This window comes from Oratosquilla oratoria, chromosome 19 (genome assembly GCF_046742065.1).
Source record: "Oratosquilla oratoria isolate Oo_2021 chromosome 19, ASM4674206v1, whole genome shotgun sequence".
In the NCBI taxonomy this organism is placed as follows: Eukaryota; Metazoa; Arthropoda; class Malacostraca; order Stomatopoda; family Squillidae; genus Oratosquilla; species Oratosquilla oratoria.
Genome location: NC_134795.1, coordinates 26,519,270 through 26,538,594, shown reverse-complemented (window position 1 = coordinate 26,538,594; position 19,325 = coordinate 26,519,270). Strand labels below are relative to the sequence as shown.

Genomic DNA, 19,325 nt, shown 5'->3' with positions numbered 1-19,325 from the left:
CTCTCCACTAAAAAAAATTCCTGCAACTCCATACTTCCCAATCACTCCATCTATTGGTTCATTTCCTACCTTAGCATTAAGGCCTCCCAATACCAATACATTGACATTTCTCCCTAATCCCTCTATGCACTCATTTAAATCCATCCAAAAAGCCTCCCTTTCCCCTACACTCTTCTCACTACTAGGTCCACATGCACCTACAAAAACACACATCTCCCTTCCCAGCTCACCTTCATCCACATTACCCTTGAAGAAACCTTGCACTCTACTACATGCTTTCCTATTTCTTCATTTACTAGTATAGTCACATCTTCTCTCCCTCGTCCTCTCTTCACTCTTGAGAACCTCCCAACTACACTCCCAAACTCACACTCGACCCTCCCTTTCAACTTAGTTTCACTCAATACAACACATCCATATCTCTTCTCACAAACATACTGCCTATCTCTTCCCTTTTACTCTCATCTATACCACATCCACAAACATTAAAAGACCCAAACCTTTGGGCACTGGTTGGAAAACTCCTAGACCCTCTTATGCCTTTATTTTTTTTTTAGGAATGTCCCCTGTTGGGCTACAGGTAGCAGGATTCCTAGTCCTATCCCTGTCCCATTTTTTGTCACCTCGTACAACTCAAGTGGGAAGACTTGGTGGGAGCATTCTTTACCCCACCACGCAAAAAAAAAAAAAAAAAAAAAAAAAAAAAAAAAAAAAAAAAAAAAACAGATAAATGGTACAGGACAGTAACAAGGGGTGGGGGGCCAGCATAACAGAGGGACAGTCGCAGTATAATAAAAGTGGTATTATTTCTCTATGAACAGAGACTCTCTATCACAGACATAATGATGTGTGGCTCTGGTCCGTAAAGGCACCCTATATAGACCCTAAAGTATCAACTGCATGCTACTTTGCCACAATAACTTGCAGCCAATACCCCAGACAGATATATATATATATACATACATACATATACCAAAGGCTTTTTCCCCCTTACACAGTGGGTAGCCAAAAAGAAAAAGGCATAGAAATCACTCCCACTATTTCATTTCCCATATATTCCACTCCCCTCCACCCTCCCTTCTATCTTGGCACCCATACTGGGTCAGAGGCAGTGTCACAAGACACAGCACATCCAGAGCAAGGCTGCATCATAAATTCGGCGACCCCCCCTCTCCGTCCCCTCATGCAGAAAAGGAGAAGACGTGGAGAAATCCCTTTGGGCTGCGTCAAAATTTTTCTTATACATACATCCCCCACCCACTCCCCCTCATGCATCACAGCCTCATCTATACACAACCCTTCTCCATTCACCCCTATCTTCTGTCCTCTCCCATCCTTCCTCTACAGACATTCCTCTCTTTTGTAAAGCCCCTTTCACCCCATCCATCCATCCATCTCATCCTAGGATGCCCCCTCATATTCACTCCTTCCACACTTCTTTTACTAATCTTTCTTCATTCATTCTTTCCATGTGTCCAAACCATCCTAATACTCTTTCATCAACCCTATCTCCCAACTCCCTTTCCACCCCTGTTCTCCACCTCACCTCCTCATTTCTCACTCTATCTAGTCTATTAACCCCTATTATACTTCTCAGACATTTCATCTCAATCACATTCAAACTCCTTCTCTCATCATCTCCCATGTTCCATGTTTCTGCCCCATACATTGCTATTGGCACAATCACTCCTTCATATAACCTCCTCTTAGCATCCATTCCCAGATGTCTATTTCTCATTACACTTTTTAATCCACCAAGGTATTTACTTGCTTCTCTCAATCTACATTCTACCTCCACCTTCACTCCTCCCTTTCCTGTCACATTCACACCCAAGTATCTGAAACTATCCACTTCCTCCAGTTTCTCACCCTTAATGCTCACTTCCAGCCTACTGTCACTTTCTCCCCTTGTACATCTCATCACCTTACTTCTACCCACATTTATCTTCAGCATACTTCTTTCACACACCTTCTCAAACTCTGTCACTAACTTCCTCAATCCCTCCTCTGATCCTGCTACAAGCACAGTGTTGTCAGCAAACAACAGCTGGTTCAACTCCCACTTTTCTCCATTTTCTTTAATCATCTCCAACCCCTGACCCACTACCCTTGCATTCACCTCTCGCACCACCCCATCCATGTAAAGATTGAACAGCCAGGGCGACATAACACATCCTTGACGAAGTCCCACCTTTATCTCAAACCATTCACTCTCTCCATTTCTAATCCTAACACAAGCTCTACTACTCTCATAAAAACTCTTGACAGCTCTTAACAGCTTTCCTCCTATCCCATATATATGCAGTATCTCCCACAGTGCCTTCCTGTCTACCGTAATAAGCCTTTTCCAGATCCATAAAAGCCCAAAAAACATCCTTACCTTTTCCTATAGCTTTCTCACATATCTGTCTTAACACAAAAATCTGATCTACACATCCCCTACCTGTCCTAAAACCACACTGTTCCTCACCAATTACTCCCTTTGTTCCTCTCCTAATCCTCTCAATCAAGATCCTCCCATAAGCCTTCCCAACTACACTCAACGAGCTGATCCCTCTGTAACTACTACACTCACACTTGTTCCCCTTTCCTTTGTAAAGCGGAACTATACAGGCACTCCTTCAGTCCTCAGGCACTCTACCCTCTCTTAAACAAACATTAAATAACCTCACCAGCCAGTCCACTATAACTGTACCTCCTTTCTTCAGACATTCTGCATGGCATCCATCCAACCCAGGTGCCTTACCTGCTCTCATCATCTTAACAGCTGCTTTCACTTCATCCTTCCCTATTTCTCCTCCATTTTCCTCACTCATCACTCTCATTTTCTTAGCGCTTCCCACTGCAACTACCTTTCCCTCCCTATCCTACTTCACATTTAGCAACTCCCTAAAATACTCTGCCCACCTTCCTCTCACTGCCTTCTCTTCAATTATCATCTCTCCATCTACACCTTTTACCTTTTCTTCTCTACTTGATTCGCCTCCTCTTCCTCTTTTAATTTCCTTCCAAAACATCTTTTTATTACTTTCAAAATTTCCTGTCATACTCTTTCCCCATTTCACATCTGCTCTCCTCTTTGTTTCCTTTATCTTATGCTTAACTTCCTTTCTCTTTACTTTGTACCTCTCATACGATTCCCTCGTCCTAATTTGTAGCCAATCTATGAAAGCCTGCTTCTTCTCTTCTACACCCTTCTTTGCTTCCTCATCCCACCACTCACTACCCTTCCATCTATTTCCTCCCGCTCTCCTTGTTCCACACACACACACACACACACACTTCAGTGTACAGACGGCGTAGAAGACGTTCTGAAGAAAAAGTGAAAAATAGAGGATTCCAAAGCAAAGGAAGTACCTATTGTATTTGCAGGGTGGGGGGGAAACTGCTTGTGAGGTAGTGGGAAAGTAGGGAAAGAGGAGAAAGGGAGGGATTGCTGAGGGAAATGGAAGGAAATGAGGAAAGAGAAGACTTGGCCCAGGCAGACAGACGAAATGTAAACATCAAAAAACGGCCCCCCGACCAGCTGAGTGACAACGAAATGTCTAATAAAAATGTAAAGATCAGAAACATAGATAAGAGCAGTACAATGGAAGGTGAGGATGATAATTTCCAAGGATTTAATGAAAGGGCGGCGGATACCAACCTCCCCCGACTGACAAAACTGGAGGAAAAACTTCAACAAATGTCTGACAACTGGGAAGTTAGGTTTGGCAAGATGACAAAAATAGCCGAGAGGTTTGAAAAATTGGAAAAACTAGAGAAGGCGAACAAAAACTTAACTGATGAAATAGAAGACCTAAAAAGACAGTTAAGAAAAGTAAAGGTGGAGAATGAGGAATTGAAGAGGAATAGTAAAGAAAACAGAGAGGCCATAACTAAAGAAGCTAAGAATTGGAAAGCAACCCAAGAAGACAATAAAGTTTCATTCACTGACATAGTCAAACAGCAATTGAAAGAACATACTGAAGACTCGGTTATTAAAGTGATGAGACAAAAGGAGAATATAGTAGGAGATTTAGCAGACAAGAAGAAATGTATAATTATATTAGGAATGGAAGAAAAACACAACACAGATAGAACCACAAGAATCAAAGAGGAAAATGAAAAAGTAAGCCAATTACTGGAATCAGTTCAGGAAGATGAACCAGAAATTATGAAGCAAATGGAAGAGAAATTTAGACTTGGAAAGTATAGCACAGATAAGACCAGACCAATTAAGATTAAATTCAAGTCACAAACGACAGCAGAGAATATCTTATCCAAAACAGGGAAACTAGCAACAAGTGAACAATATAAAAAGGTATGGATAAAAAGGGAAATGAATAAAGAGGAAAGAGAGGAAGAAAAACAAAAAAGACTTGAAGCTGAGGAAAAAAACGAGAAAAGAACGGAGTCAGAAAAAGAGAGATTCTATTGGAGAGTAGTGAATATGAAACTAAAGAAAGTCGACATACAAGAGAAAAACAAAAGGGAAACAGAGAACACAATGGAAGTGGCAGAAAACTAAGAGTGTCTTACACAAATATAGATGGATTAATAACAGGATTGAATGAGCTGAATGATTATTTGAAGGAAAAAGAACCAGACATAATGGGAATTGTAGAAACAAAATTAAAAGGTCCACTACCACCCAACAGTGTAGGACATGATGCATATAATTATTGGATTAGAAACAGAGTGAAAAAGGAAGGGGGGTGGAGTTATGTTCCTGAAGTGTGTCACATATGGAAAGAATACAGTAGAGATGATAATGATGGAAGTAGAAGACAGAGATAAGAAGAGCAGAAAGTTTTTGATAAATTATGTGCCCTCGAAAACAGCCTCATGGGAAGAGAGTGAACATAAAAGTATGTTAGAGGACACAAATATAGCATTAAACAAGATAATGGAAGAGGGAGGAAGAATAGTTATGATGGGCGACTTTAATTGCAAAGAAATCTGCTGGGAAGAAATGACAGTAAAGGGTGGAGACGGCTCATGGGGAAACGCTCTACTTGAGATGGTTACTGACCATACAATGAGACAATGGATACAGGAGAACACTAGGTATAGAAATGAAGAAGAGCCATCGAGACTAGACCTAATAATTACATCTGAACCTAGAATAGTGGACAAAATTGAATATAAAACACCAATAAGTAAAAGTGACCACATATTGATTGAACTGGAACTTAATGAAGAAAAATATATGAAAAGAAATGAACAATATAGAAAAGGAAGAAAGATGTATGAAAAAACAAACTTTGATAAAATAAGAGAATTCTTTAAAAAAGGAAAACTGGGAAGAAATATACAAAGAAGAAACAACAGAAGAGAAATGGAATATTTTGACAAAAATTTACAAAAAAGGAGTGGAAAATTATGTCCCAAGACAAAAATAAGGAAAAGATTATGTAAAATGCTGGTACAACAAAAGTTGTAGGGAGTTAAAAGACAAAAGAGACAAAGCCTGGACCAGATGGAAAAAAGACAGACCTGAAAAATGGAAAATATATACCGGTTATAGAAATGAATATGTACAAACGTGCAGAGAAGAAAAGAGAAAATATGAAAAAGATGTCATAGAAAAGTGTAAAGATCAACCAAAACTATTCTACAGATTTGTAAACAATAAACTGAAAAACAAACAAGACTTGGAGAAATTAAGACAAGGGGGAGTTGAATACACTGAGGAAATGGAAATGGCGGAAATTATGAACAAACATTTTAAATCAGTGTTTACAAGGGAGAACATACAACCTGAAGAGAACAAATGGAAAGAGAAAGTCCCCCCTATGGAAGAAATAGAAGTAACAAAGAATGAAATATTAACACACTTGGGTAATCTTGATGTCAGAAAATCGCATGGACCAGATGAAATAGCAAACTGGATACTGAAAGAATGCAGGAATGAACTGGCAGACAAAATACATAGCATAATAAACAGTTCCTTGAAAGAAGGAAAAGTTCCAGAAGATTGGAAAAAAGCAAATATAGTACCTATATATAAAGGAGGAAATAAAGAGGAACCTACCAACTATAGACCAGTCTCTCTAACAAGTACAATAGCAAAAATTTGTGAAAGAATTATCAAAAGTAGATGGGTAAAATATTTAGAAAAAAACAAAGTCTTAAATCCAAGGCAATTTGGATTCAGACATGGACGATCATGCGTCACCAATTTAATATGTTTCTATTCAAGGCTAATAGATATAATACAAGAAAGAGATGGATGGGCGGACTGTGCATTTCTAGATCTAAAGAAAGCTTTTGACAAAGTACCACATAAGAAGTTGCTTAAGAAATTAGAAACTGAAGGAGGAATACAGGGCAAACTACTAAATTGGATGGAAGACTTTTTGCAAGAGAGAAAAATGAGAGTAGTGATAAGAGACCAGCACTCAAAATGGGATGAAGTAATAAGCGGTGTTCCGCAGGGAACAGTTCTGGCCCCAATAATGTTTGCTATATATATTAATGATATGGATGAAGGAATTGAAAGCTATATGAGCTTCTTTGCAGATGATGCAAAATTACTGAAAAGAGTGAAAACTGAAGAAGATTGTGAATCACTACAGAGAGATCTAAATAAAGTACAGGAATGGAGTAGGAAGTGGGAGATGGAGTTCAATACAAAAAAGTGTAGTATAATGGAATTTGGAAAAAGCAAAAACAGAATAACAGGAGCATATAAATTGGGAGAAGAAGGAATAAAAAAAAGTAGAAAATGAGAAGGACCTGGGAGTCATTGTTATGAATAATATGTCACCTGAGAAACATATAAATAAGATTTTTGGAGAAACTTATAATTTAATAAGAACAATCAAAGTTGCATTTACATACCTGGATGAAGAAATGGTGAAGAAAATCCTAATCACCCTGATAAGACCAAGATTGGAATATGCAGCAATGATATGGTCACCAAGTACAAAAAAATGTATAAAAAAATGAAAGAATACAAAGAGCAATTACAAAATTGGCACCAACACTCTCAAAACTATCATATGAAGAGAGACTAGAAAAACTTGAACTACAGACAATAGAGCAAAGAAGAGAGAGGAGATTTGATAGCTATTTACAGAATCATGAAAGGCATAGAAATTACTGATAGAGAGAATCTGATAAAATGGGATGACAAATACAAGAGGACATGGAAAGAAAATAAAAAAAGACAGCTATAGAAGAGATTTGAAAAAGAACAACTTTCCTCACAGAGTAATAGACAGTTGGAACAAGTTAGATGAGAAAGTGGTGTGTGCAAAAACAATACATGAATTTAAAAATAGTTTAGATAAAATGAGATATGAAGACGGGACCCCACGAGCATAGCTCCCCTTCCCGTAAAATACAACTAGGTAAATATACGCACATACATGTGTGTATATACAGTAGACCCTCGTTTTACGCGGATTTTTTATGCGAGGTTTTGAATTTACGCGGATTTTTGGGTTTTTGGGTTTTTGTATATATATAGGCAACTGTTTGTTGCCGGAGGTGAGGGCGCACCTGGAAGGGCTTGGTATCCCTAAAAAGATTTTGTTGGTTTTGGACAATGCCCCAAGCCACCCACAGTCCCTGGAGGGACTCTACAATGATGAATTGGAGGTTGTCTTCCTGCCCCCTAATACAACTGCCTTACTTCAGCCGCTGGACCAGGGTGTCATTCGGGCATTTAAGGCCTATTACACACGGCTTTCTATGTCTCGAATGCACTCTATCCTAGATGAGAATCCAGACCTGGGCGTCAAAGAATATTGGAAATCATTCACAATTGCAGACTGCCTCACTATTGTGGAAGGGGCAACCAAGGAAGTTAAGCATCAGACTGTCAACTCCTGCTGGAAAATTCTGTGGCCAAGCTGCGTCCATTCTTTTACAGGCTTTTCAGCGGATGAGCAAGTGGAAGATCAGGTGAAGAAGACTGTAGCCTTAGCAAAGGAAGTTGGCGGTGAAGGATTTGCAGATATGGAGGAAGAAGAGGTTCGGGAACTGGTTCGTGGCCATGCAGTTGAGCTGTCTGAGGAGGAACTGGTGGAACTCGTCCAGTCGGCCAGTGAGGAGGAGGAGGAGGAGAAGGGCAATGTTGAAGAAGAAAGCCACTTTGGACTCATTGGCAGCCTTGATACGACAGGCCTCCGCTCTCAAGGCTGCCATTTATGAGACTGACACATCCATGGTGAGGGCAATTGCGGCGCAGAATGGCATCGACAGTGTTATGGCGCCCTACAAAGCCGTTTTGCAGGACATGAAAAAGCGCCGAGTACAATTGCCCATCACCATGTTTTTACAGAAACGTGGTGGTCCAGCTAATTCTGATGCCGAGTCCGACTAGACTGCTACCTAGACTACTACCCCTTCTACATATATTCATTTCATGCACTGTTTTTTCTTGTTCTTTTGTTTGTATTGTATTGTTTTCCTATTTTTCTATTGTATTATTTTGTTCAATATGGCAATTCATTGTGGAAATAAAATTATTAGGGTTCTAATGATTGTTTTGGTATATCTCCTTCAGTGGCGGAATTTTACGCGGATTTTCGTTTTACGCGGGGGTTCCCAGTCCCTAACCCCCGCGTAAAACGAGGGTCTACTGTATATATATATTATATATATATACACACACATATATATGTGTGTATATATATATATATATACAATGTATACAATGACTGTAGGGGTGCTAGGAGTTAGTTCATTCTTATTTTCCACTGACTGCTGGGTGAAGGAAGTTACAATGAATTTTCATTATGAGTAATTCAACTATGACCTAGAGTGAAATACAAAATATTATGTAATATTTTGAAAGGTATTACTTGACTGAGTTAGTGATGTATTTTTTGACTACCAATGACAGGGTCAGTACACAAACTTCTATGAAAGTAGGAATATATTAAACACTTTTACATAATATTGCCTCACCTTTAATTATTCCACTGCTTTCCATTTCCTTCCATAACTGTACACCCCCAACTCTTGAATATGATCTGGTTCTATGTATGTAATTTAAAATTGCGACATCCTCATAAATTCTGTAGAACCTTGATTGCCTGTAACACAAAATACATTTGATGAGAGGTACATACATACATATAACAAAGGCTTTTTCCCCCTACATGGGGGGTAGCCAAAAAGAAAAAGGCATAGAAACCACTCCCACCCATTACATTCCTATATATTCCACTCCCCTCCACCCTCCTCCCTCCCTCCCATCTTGGCACCTCCTGGATGATGGGTCATCCCTGCATCCTGTCCATTCTTTCCCCTTGAACATCTCATCACCTTACTTTTGCCCACATTTATCTTCAGCTTCCTTCTTTCACACACCTTCTCAAACTCTGTCACTAACTTCCTTAATATCTCCTCTGATCCTGCTACAAGCGCAGTGTTATCAGCAAAACACAACTGGCAGACCTCCCACTTTTCTCCATTTTCTTCAATCATCTCCAACCCCTGACCCACCACCCTTGCATTCACTTCTTGCACCACCCCATCCATGTAAAGATTGAACAGCCAGAGCGACATAACACATCCCTGACGAAGTCCCACCTTTACCTCAAACCATTCACTCTCTCCATTTCTAATCCTAACACAAGCTCTACTACCCTCGTAGTAGAGCTGGATAGTGTAAACTTGAAGGGAATACCAAGATTGATATGAGTAGATGAGGTGGTGGATGGGAATGTAATTGAGAGGGCATTCAAAGACTAGGTAGTGGTGCCCAGAAGTCGGCAACATTAACCAAAAAAGTTAACTTCATTAATCATTAATCTGTTAACCAATAAGTTAACTTTGCTAATCATTACTCTATTGATTTAAGAAGAATGTAAAGAAGGTTACCATTAATCCATTAATCCATCATGCCACTGCCAGTAGCCATGATGCTAAAAGACTACCCAATATTTTGCTGGCATGCTTTCTTGGGAGATAAGGGTGAAAATGAACATGATAAAGTGCAGCTACTCGAATCTAAGGAAGCCTAAGCCTAGCTTTCCCATAAAAAGAACCTGCCTTCACCCTCTCCTCAAACTGTACAAATTTGGCAGTGTGGGTTCTCTTCATGTGCTGTTTGAGACTGTTCAGATTTCACAAGTGTTTCTTAATTAGAACAGACTTAGGTAGGTACACCCTGCACCTGAGAATTAACTTCTCTTCCTTGAATTAAGAAAAAAGTAGCCTCCAATTGGGTTTCAAACCTCTTATTGCTGAGGTCAAGTAACATTGACATTACAAAGGATTACAAAGGCGGAGCATGCCGACAGACCTTTTGATCCATATCTAGGACGGATGAAAAAAAAAAAAAAAAAAAAAAAAATCATATTAATAATAAAATAATAAATAAAAATTATAATAATGTAAATAACAAATAAAATACATAAATAAATGCATAGGTATAGTTAAAATAATAAACAAACAGGTAAATAGTAAATAATAAATTGACATATAACTAATGATAAATGAAAATCAGACAGACAAATGATAACAAAACAAAAATAATATAAGATAAATTATAATCATTACAGCATCTTACTTAGGTGTTTATCTAAATGATTCTTAAAGCTTCGAACTGAACTACATTGGACTATCTGTGCAGGAAGTTTATTCCATTCATTAACTACACGGTTGGCAAAGTTGTTTCTACCTACTTCCAAATTGAATCTATTTCCGGACAGTTTGAGACCATTGTTTCTTGTCTAATTCTCATTCAATGTGAAAATTTGGTCACTTTTGATGTTGTCAATTCCCTTTAAAATCTTAAAGACCTGTATCAAGTCACCTCTGAGTCTACACTTTTTTAGGGAAAACAGATTCATGTGCTTTAGTCGATTTTCGTATGATTTATTTTTGATATTTGGAATCAGTTTTGTGGCTCGCCATTGTACTTTTTCCAGTCTGTCAATGTCTTTAATGAGATTCGGTGACCATACGGAAACAGCATATTCCAAATGTGGATGAACTAACGATTTATATAGCTTGTTAATGAGTGATGGACTTTTGAAATCAAAAGATCGCGCAATCAGTCCCAGAATCTTATTTGCTTTCTCAGAGGCTGAAATACATTGCTTGGATGATTTGAGGTCGTTACTGATAATTACGCCGAGATCTTTTTCACTATCCACTTTTGTTAACGAATTTCCAAATAACTTGTAATCGTACTTACTGTTATTTTTACCTATGTGCATTACCTTGCATTTACTTGTGTTAAATTTCATTAGCCACTTTTCAGACCATTGCTGTAATTTATCTAAATCTTCTTGAATATCTAATTGGTTTGAGTGATCATTTGCCACTCCGCACAGTTTTGTATCATCAGCAAATTTGGAAACTGTAGATTTTAGTCCATGGTCTATATCATTTATATATACTATGAATAGAAGTGGCCCAAGAACGGAACCCTGAGGAACTCCACTTGCAACACTTTTCCATCCAGAAGTTTTTCCATTTAAAACAACTTTCTGTTTTCGACCATTCAACCAATTACTAGTCCAACCTAATAGGCTACCACTTATTCCATCTTACATACATATATCAAGGCTTTTTCCCCCTTCCAAGGGAGGTAGCCAAAAAGGGAAAGGCATAAAAACACTCCCACCCATTTCATCCCTAAATACACTCCACACCCCTCCTCTCATCTGAGCACCTCCTGGATGACGGATCATCCCTGTACCCTGCCCACCGCCCTGGGTCAGAAGCAGTGTCGCAAGACACAGTACATCCACAGCAAGGCCGCTTCATTTAATCGGCGACCCCCCCTCTCCGTCCCCCTTTGCATATAAGGCGAGGACGGGGAGAAATCCCTTCGGGCTGCGTCAAAATTTACTCACACATACTACCCCGCCCATTCCTCCTCATGCAGTCACATCATTATCCATCTTGAGATGATATAATGAATGTCAGACTAGGGGCAACGTAATGTATATACAGTACAACACTGTCTCAAGGCCCAGTTACAAAGCACAACTTAGCCATTGGGTCAAGAATAGATGGTAGTTTTGTGCGAGAGCAAGGCTCAATCAGATTCTTACATAAAATATTTAGGGTTACATCATCTTCACTCTTAACCAATCACAGGAGGCAATACTGTTTAAGGCTGATTTTTCTTCTGTGCATATATATTTTTTTTTTCTTAAAACCAACAAAATAAAATAATTTTAACACTTGATTTAATTTGACTTTCTAGATGTCCTCACATTGAGTTTTCTCTGTACTTTTCAACAACCCTATGTGTTTACCTAGTTGTATTTTGTGGGAAAAGAGCTATGCTTGTAGTGACCCGCTATTGTATCTTTCTGCATCCAGTTTTTTCTTAAAGTCATGTATAGTTTTAGCATTCACTGTTTCCTAATTCAGTTTGCTCCAGATATCTATCACTCTGTGTGGGAAGCTAATCTTTTTCAGATCTCTTCTGTAACTGTCTTTCTTAAGCTTCTTCTCGTGTCCTCTTGTATTTCTTCTGTCCCATTTTAGTAGGTCATCCCTATCAAAGATTTTCCATCCCTTTCATAATTCTGTAAAGTGTTAGCAAATCACCTCTTTCTCTTCTTTGTTCCAGGGTTGGTAGATTTAGTTTATCCAACCTCTGTTCATATGTCATATTGCAAAGTGTTGGTGTCATCTTTGTCATTGCTCTTTGAATTCTTTCTAGTTTTTTTTTTTTTTGTACTAGGTGTCCATAGTGATGCTGCGTATTCCAATTTTGGTCTTTTTGGGGAATACGCAGTGTCACTATGGACACCTAGTACAAAAAAACACTTTGCAATTTGACATATGAACAAAGGTTAGATAAACTAAATTTACCAACAACAGGATGCTATTCTAAAATGGGTGCAGTTTCAGTTTTACATGGTAAAGTCTACAGAACTTGCATAAAAAGTTCTTAAGACATTGTAAATAATTTTCCAACCAAGCATTGGCCAGTAGCTGCTGGCTTTTTATACCTGTGATACATCATGTTATTGCATTGTGCTGGCCCCCTACTCTTCATACTGTCCTGTACCACTTCTCTGAATATACATTTCCATTTTTGCCAATCCCTGTGATAGGGGAGAAAGAATACAGCAGAGAGGAAAAGGATATGTCCATGTATGCATTTTTTATAAAAACACAGTATTTTATTAATAAGCTGATATAACAGCTGATTGTTTTTTACTTTTCCTTTTTATATATTCTATTTGAAGTACACTAATATTTGTTAAGATCTGAAGCATGTTAATTTGTGTAAATAAGACATGTTTTACAAAGCTTGGTAACATGCAGAAATGGCTAAAATTGAGATATTACTGAAAAAAGCCGTGTTGACCATAAACATTCATTTTTTAGTTTGAATTTTATGTGTATAAAGATCTACAATGAAAATAAGTTGGAATTATTATGTTTGCTAATTGTGACCATTGCCCAGCTCTTACCCAGTGGAATCTGACAGATTGTGTTTCTTTGTTTTGAATTTGAATATGTGTCACTTGAGTAACAACATTAATCAGACAAGAAACTGGTTTTCTGTTGGAAAAAATAAAAATAAATAAATGAATAAATAAAATAAGTGGGATACAAACTCAGTATCCATTGGGAGAGAAAATTAAATCACTAGAGTGATAGAATCCAAGGCTAGAAACAGCAATGTACTCATATTTTCTTTTGCTCTGAAGTTTTCAGACAAGGAGAGGAGCAGTTTGCACAAATGCAGTTTGCACAAATGCAAACTGCAATAAAACAAGCATGCAGTCAGGTAAAACTTCCACTGCCCCCATTAGTATAGCTACTGTACATAAGACCTACTATATATATTGTTGGTGAGCTTATGCCAGCAAAAAAGAAATGTGTAATGTATTCCAACAGATATATCTTTATACTCTTTTCATTTATTCATTTCCTAAAGCACAGATTTTTTCCACTACAAAATAATACATACATGATATCTATTTTGTAGGAAAGCATTACAATGACTTATCCAATTATATTGTCATATTCTTGTAAGAATCTGTATTAAAATTCTAAAAATAAGGGAAGTTTATGTATGAAGTTCACAGACTATCAACAGAAGTTGCTAATTTAATGGAAGTTAATTAGTTCATTAATGATTTTCAAAGTTAACTTAAAAGTTAATCCATTAATGAAAATTTTAACTTTGTTAATTAATGATTAATGGATTAATGCCCAGCTCTGGTGGTACCCAAAAGGAAAATTGGAAGAGTTCTGGAAATTAAATATTCTGAGGAGAGAAGAGGGGATCAGGTCATTATCTTGTACAAAGGAAATTGATAGTGAAAGTATTCATTTTGTTGGAAAGCATTACAATGATTTATCCAATTATGTTGTCATATTCTTGTAAGAATCTGTACTAAAATTCTAAAAATAAGGAAAAGTTTATGTATGAAGTTCACAGACTATTAACAGAAGTTGCTAATTTAATGGAAGTTAATTAGTCTATTAATGATTTTCAAAGTTAACTTAAAAGTTAGTCCATTAATGAAAATTTTAACTTTGTTAATTAATGATTAATGGATTAATGGACTGGTGCCCAGCTCTGGTGGTACCCAAAAGGATAATTGGAAGAGTTCTGGAAATTAAATATTCTGAAGAGAGAAGAGGGGATCTGGTACAAAGGAAATTGAGAGTGAAAGTAAAGTGGAGAGGGAGGAAAAATGAAGGAGGTAGAGAAGTGCTGGAGGTGAGCAAATTAAACAAAGAAGAAGAGGAAATACCAGATGCTGAGAGAAGGATGGGAGATAGTGAAGAAAAGAAAAACAGAACTTCAGGAAAAATGGGTAATAGGAATGTGGGATAAAGAGGATGGGGGGGGGGCAGAGGAAGAGCCAGCAAATGATAGGATTAAAGTAGTGGGGGGAGAATGCAAGCATATGAAGCTTGGCTGCTAAGTGGAAGTACAGCAGCATATGAAGTGTGTGGAAGCAAAACACAAGGTAAGGAAGGCTAGGAAGAGAGCAAATGTAATGTGAGGCAGAAGTTTGAAAGAGAATTAAAAAAAAATGGGAAGTAAAAAGAGTGATTGGGCAAGTCAGGTGGAGAGAAGGTAAAGGGTGTTGACAGGCAGGCAGATACTAATGGGGGTAAAGGTGGTATGGGTAAACTGGTAGAGTACTTCATGGGTTTGTTGAATGTGGAGGAGGATAGAGGGTGTTTGACTGTCACTCTCACCCACTGTATGTCTCATCACCTTACCTTTGTCCACATTTACTTTCAGAGTCCTCCTCTCATAAACACTCCCAAACTGCCACTAAATACTCCCTTTTATCCTTCAAATCACCTACAAATGGAGTGTCATCCATAAAGAGCAACTGACTCACTTTCCACTTCCCTCCACTCTCACATGCTTGAAATCCCTGCCTAGTACCCTTGCATACACATTGAATAACCTAGTGGCATTACATAACTCTTGTGCAGCCCCACCTTAACTTCAGATTACTCTTTCCATTTCCTAACTTCACACAAACACAACTACTTAATCAAATCTTTTGACTGGCCTCAACAGATTTCTGCCTAGCTTATGCAGCTGCAACACATCCCATAATACCTTTCTGTCAAAAAAAAAAAAAAAAAAAAAAATATATATATATATATATATATATATATATATATATATATACATATATATATACACATATATATATACATATATATATATATATTTATATATATATATATATATATATATATATATATATATACAGGTAAACGTCGACTTACGATGGCATTAGGTTTCGATAGAGCCATCGTAAGACTATTTCATCATAAGTTGATCCCCAATTTGTGTATCATTCTGTTCCGTGGTCACTGTACCTAGCCTACCTGTATATTAACCACCAGAGATACTGAATATAGCCTATTAAACATGTACAGTAGTTTATTTAATTATTTTTATCCTTTTTACCATATTCAAACACTATAATATGTATTTTTTTATATACATGTATGTATTATCATCCTGACGTACGTATATATGCCAGCTGTACGACGTGTCGTAATAATACTCGCATCATAAAATATAGTCACCGCTTATATCGATCGTTCTCTCTTTCACCCGCGAATTTTGAAAACCACAGAGAATGGAATTCAGGGCACATTTGAGAGAATGTAAAAACACAGGGGAGACTACAATAAATATAATCAAGACGCCGATATGGCAGCGTCGCGAATCCACTTGCTCCTCATGACGCCTACGTGTGCGGCACCGTATGGAAGGGGTTAAATATATCATATCGTCGTCGTCGTCATCGTAAAGTCGAAAAATCGTAAGTCGCGGCCATCGTAAGTCGACGTTTACCTGTATATATATATATATATACAGTAAAAGCTCTTTTATCCATTATTCTCGTATCTGGTTCCTTCTTAAACCAGCATATTATTCACGAGGAAATAACAATTTTGTATAAAAATGTAAAAATTCGAAAAAATAAAATTTAAAATTCCTGCGCCACTCCCACCGCCACCAGAGGTAGCGTGCATCTTTCCCGCCATCTCCCACAAATCCTGCCGCTCCATCAGGCCCAGTGTCCACTGTAATAAGACACCTGATGTTAAGCATGCGACTGTCTATTAGCAACTCTCTCAACACACAAACACACACTGACAGCAAACAAAGGAGCGCACTTTCAGGAACTCGCTGCCGCGAGGTGGCTAGCGCTGCACCGACGCATCCGCAAACGAGCCTCGCAACACGTGCACATGAGTCACGCCCACGCAGCGCTGGTGAGATGAGAGCGAGCTGACCCGCCTCCCCCAGCTGCACACTACACCCACTCCTGTCAGTTTTGCACGTATGTTCATACAGTACAGTCATTCCAAGCCATTTCATCATGCCAAAGGTAGTCAACAAGCGGAAGCATGTGGTGCTTACTCTCCAGCAGAAGGTGGAAATCTGCAAGCACCTGAATAAAGGAAAGAACAGGAAGCTACTAATGGAAGAGTTTAACATTGGTTCGTTTACTATATACGACATCAAGGCCCAAAGCCAGAAGTTATGGGACTTCCTCAAGGAAACAGATTCCCCTAAAGCTGCCAAGAAACACTGCACCCTACAACAAAAACGTGTGGACACTTTAGACAAGGTGCTGTATGAGTGGTTCTGCCTGAAGCGGTCAAAAGGAGCAGCGATATCGGGCCCGATTCTTCGAGAAAAAGCTAAGGACTTTGCCACGAAGATGGAGATTGAAGATACGTGTCAGTTCTCTGAAGGGTGGCTACACAAATTCAAGATTCGCCATGGAATACGCAAACTTGATGTGTCAGGGGAGTCAAAATCTGCATATCAACCTTCTGCTGAGGAATTCATAGACAGGTACATTCATTAACGTTTGCCGTCATGACAAAGATAAAGAAAGATTCACATCTCTATTTTTTAGTGTATGCTACATGGATGCATTCTAATCTTCTTTCCCTCTTAGGTTTGCTAAGTTGGTTGCCGAGCATGATCTCACACCAGACCAGATCTACAACGCAGAAATCATTCAGGCAGTGATTGAGGAGAAGCATGGTAAGGAAACAGAGGCTGATAGTGAAGAGGAAGATGACTCAAAGCCAAGAGTAATATGGAAGGATGCCGCTAAAGGATTGGCAACATTTATCAAGTGTGCGGAGCAGTGCACCTACATGGGTACTCACGACGTGATGTCTTTTCACTGTCTTCAAAATTAATTTTTAATGCAGAGACAAACATTCTAAACACAGAGACATACGTGATTTCATGAAAATAAATAAATATAAATATACTGGTAAATAAATAAACTTTTCTCTTTAGGATGTGTGCCCCATGGGGCTACAGGGAGAAGGATGCCTAGTCCCTCTCCCCGTCCCTTGCTGTGGATGTGCTGTGTCTTGCGACACTGCTTCTGACCCAGGGCGGTGGGCAGATGAGAGGGAGGGTGGGAGGGGTGTGGAGTGTATGTAGGGATGAAATGGGTGGGAGTGTTTTTATGCCTTTCCCTTTTTGGCTACCTCCCTTGTAAGGGGGAAAAAGCCTTGGTATATGTATGTAAATAAATAAACAACAAAAGTGAAGCCACTGAATGAATTTTATTTAAGTACTCTATGAATAAAGGCAATAAATGTATTTTTTTAATATTCCTTCTCATAACCGGGATTTCCCCTTTCCGGCACGTCTTTGGTCCCATTCGTGGCGGTTAAAAGAACTTATACTGTATATGCAAAATAACCAAAGAAGGGAAACTTGTAGACAGTAAGTACTTTCGTATATTACACCTTCAGACTAAATGACAGAGATACAGAGTTGTGTTTAAATGTAAGTATCAGGTGGCAACCATTGGGGTGGAAGGAAGGGGAAGGGGGTGACAATACAATGCGAGAAAGGGGAATGACCTTACCTTTATCGACCTGACCAACACATAAGGCTCAATCTGGCGGAAAGATCTTGGTGACCATTTGGGTTACCAATTTATCACTTTTGAAATGACCATAGCTTAAGTTTATGTTTTTATCAAACGTGCCTGATATTAAGCAGAATTCTATTATATTTCTTTCTTGTAGGCTTTTTCCTTTGGCTAAAATTGTTGCCTTAGACCAATCAATATGATGGTTGTATAATGCTTTATGTTGAAATAACGCATTATTTTCCAGGGCAGATCTCACACTATATTTATATTGGGAAATCCTTGTTTCCAAGTTTTTCCCGGTTTGTCCCATATAAAATTTTTTACAATCTTGGCAAAGAATTTTATAGACCACACCGTTGTTGTTAGGAGGGCTGTTCTTGATTAAAGTTTTCTTAATGGTGTGGTCATATTTAAAAGCTACTTTGATATCCAATTTTTTGAGTAGGTTGACAATACTTAGAAAATTTTCATGAAAAGGAAGAACAAGTGTATTAAGCTGTTTATGGTTTCCTTGTTCTTGATTGCAAGTTTTGTAAAAGCATTTCTTGGCGGTATTGTGACACTGATTAAGAATATGAGTGGGCTATTTTAACTTTTCCCCAATATTCCAGACAGTTCTAATTTCATCAATAAATTCAGGATATGAAATCCTGTAAGCTCTCAAGTAAATGGAAATAAATACTGAGCTTTTTACATTGATACGGTGATTGGAATAAAAATGAACATAGGAAAGAATACTGGTAGGTTTTCTATAGACTTTTGTTTTCAGAGTACCATTATCTCTAATTATTTCAACATCTAAAAAGGGCAAACTATTGTTATTTTCTATTTCAAGAGTGAAGTTAATTGAGGGTACCAGTGAATTTAGATTAATAAGGAAATCATCAAGATTGGTTATCAGGCCAGAAACACAAAACATCATCTACATATCTGAACCAAATAACTTTTTCATCTTTAATAGTAGGTAATAAATATTTTTCAAAATATTCCATGTAGATG

The 19,325-nt window shown here is 38.1% G+C and overlaps 1 protein-coding gene across 6 annotated transcripts in view; it reads right to left on the bottom strand.

The window, feature by feature from the left end:
* Window positions 1-19,325, bottom strand: part of LOC143035818 (uncharacterized) — a 109,387-nt gene that overhangs the window by 43,837 nt on the left and 46,225 nt on the right. For all 6 annotated transcript variants that reach the window (XM_076202827.1, XM_076202828.1, XM_076202829.1 and 3 more), the window contains exon 8: window positions 8,902-9,029. In XM_076202827.1, the coding sequence (XP_076058942.1) occupies window positions 8,902-9,029 (128 nt within the window). The remainder of the gene's footprint in view (window positions 1-8,901; window positions 9,030-19,325) is intronic.